Source organism: Arvicola amphibius, chromosome 1 (assembly GCF_903992535.2).
Source record: "Arvicola amphibius chromosome 1, mArvAmp1.2, whole genome shotgun sequence".
Lineage (NCBI taxonomy): Eukaryota > Metazoa > Chordata > Mammalia > Rodentia > Cricetidae > Arvicola > Arvicola amphibius.
In genome coordinates this window covers 90913895-90915225 of record NC_052047.1, presented here as the reverse complement: position 1 = coordinate 90915225, position 1331 = coordinate 90913895, and the positions used below count along the sequence as shown (strand labels likewise).

Below are 1331 nucleotides of genomic sequence, written 5' to 3'. Positions count from 1 at the left end.
TATGTATCTTTGTTTCTACTCAGTCCCAAGAGTAAAACAGGAAGCTCTGATAGTCTAATTCTTTTCTATTTTACATTTTAGATAGAGGTCAGCAATCTTCCTGATAGAACGGAAAACATTTAAGACATTTCAGTAATCTTTGTGCTGGCATTTTGTTACATTTTATTTAGACTCATTCTTAAAAACCAGTGTGGTGGATTTCTCAGCTAGAGCAGGCCACCTGGTAAGTCCTGACACTTTGGATTTGAATGAAAGAGAAGAAATAAACCATCAGACATCTTTCATGGTGCGCGAATGGGGTAGATCTGACATCTGACTTACAGATGACTTACTCCTTTGGGACTTCTGTGTTTAAGAAAATAAACAGTGTGTATCAAATACTCGAATTCACATAAAAGCCAATTTCCAGCAACTTAAAATCATTCTTTGGCATTGAAACTGTTTTTTCCTTGGCGCTACCTGCGAGGTGGCTGCCATTTTCTTTGCGGCATCATGGCTGCCCTGCAGCCTCTGGTGAAGCCCAAGACCGTCAAAAAGAGGATCAAAAAGTTCACCCAGCACCAGTCAGACCGATATATCAAAATTAAGCGAAACTGGCGGAAACCCAGAGGTACGGACAACAGGGTGCGGAGAAGATTCAAGGGCCAGATCCTAACGCCCAACACTGGTTACGGGAGCAACAGGAAATCCAAGCACAAGCTGCCTAGTGGCTTCCGGAAGTATCAGGTCCACAGCATCAAGGAGCCGGAAGTGCTGCTGATGTGCAGCACATCTTTCTGTGCTGAAATTGCTCACAATGTTTCTTCCAAGAACGGAGAAGCCATCGTAGAAAGAGCAGCACAGCCGGCCATCAGAGTCACCAGTCCCAACGCCAGGCTACCCAGCAAAGAGAGTGAGTAGATGGTTTGCATGCATGTTTTGTGTTTAAATAAAACCACAAAAACTGCCCTCTAGTTATTTTCTGCCAAAAAAAAAAGAAAAGAAAAGAAAAAAGAAAAAGAAATTGTTTCTTAAATTATATACCTCTGTCAATCTTAATCAGATGACTTAGTATTAATGAGCTATCCTGGTCACATGGTAAACGGTTTTTGGATTGTTTACTCATTTTCAGCAGTCAAAATAAATGTAATTGGAAACAGCTGCTCTCACATCCGTTCTGACAACCTTCCATCTCCAGCTCCAAAACTGACCTGGTCTCGGGCTGTGAGATGTAGCCCCCGGGTGGAGTACCTGCCTGAGAGACCCTGGATTCCATCGCCGGCACTGGGGAAAAGAGAAATAACACCTGAACTAACACCCTCTCTCTCTCTCTCTCTCTCTCTCTCTCTCTC

General features: G+C 43.2%; 1 protein-coding gene across 1 annotated transcript; it reads left to right on the top strand.

The window, feature by feature from the left end:
• The first annotated feature begins 492 nt into the window (after positions 1–492).
• On the top strand, positions 493–900 carry LOC119800353 (60S ribosomal protein L32-like). The gene has a single exon (XM_038310502.1). It carries the CDS (start codon positions 493–495, stop codon positions 898–900), a length of 408 nt encoding a protein of 135 aa, XP_038166430.1.
• The last annotated feature ends 431 nt before the right edge of the window (positions 901–1331 follow it).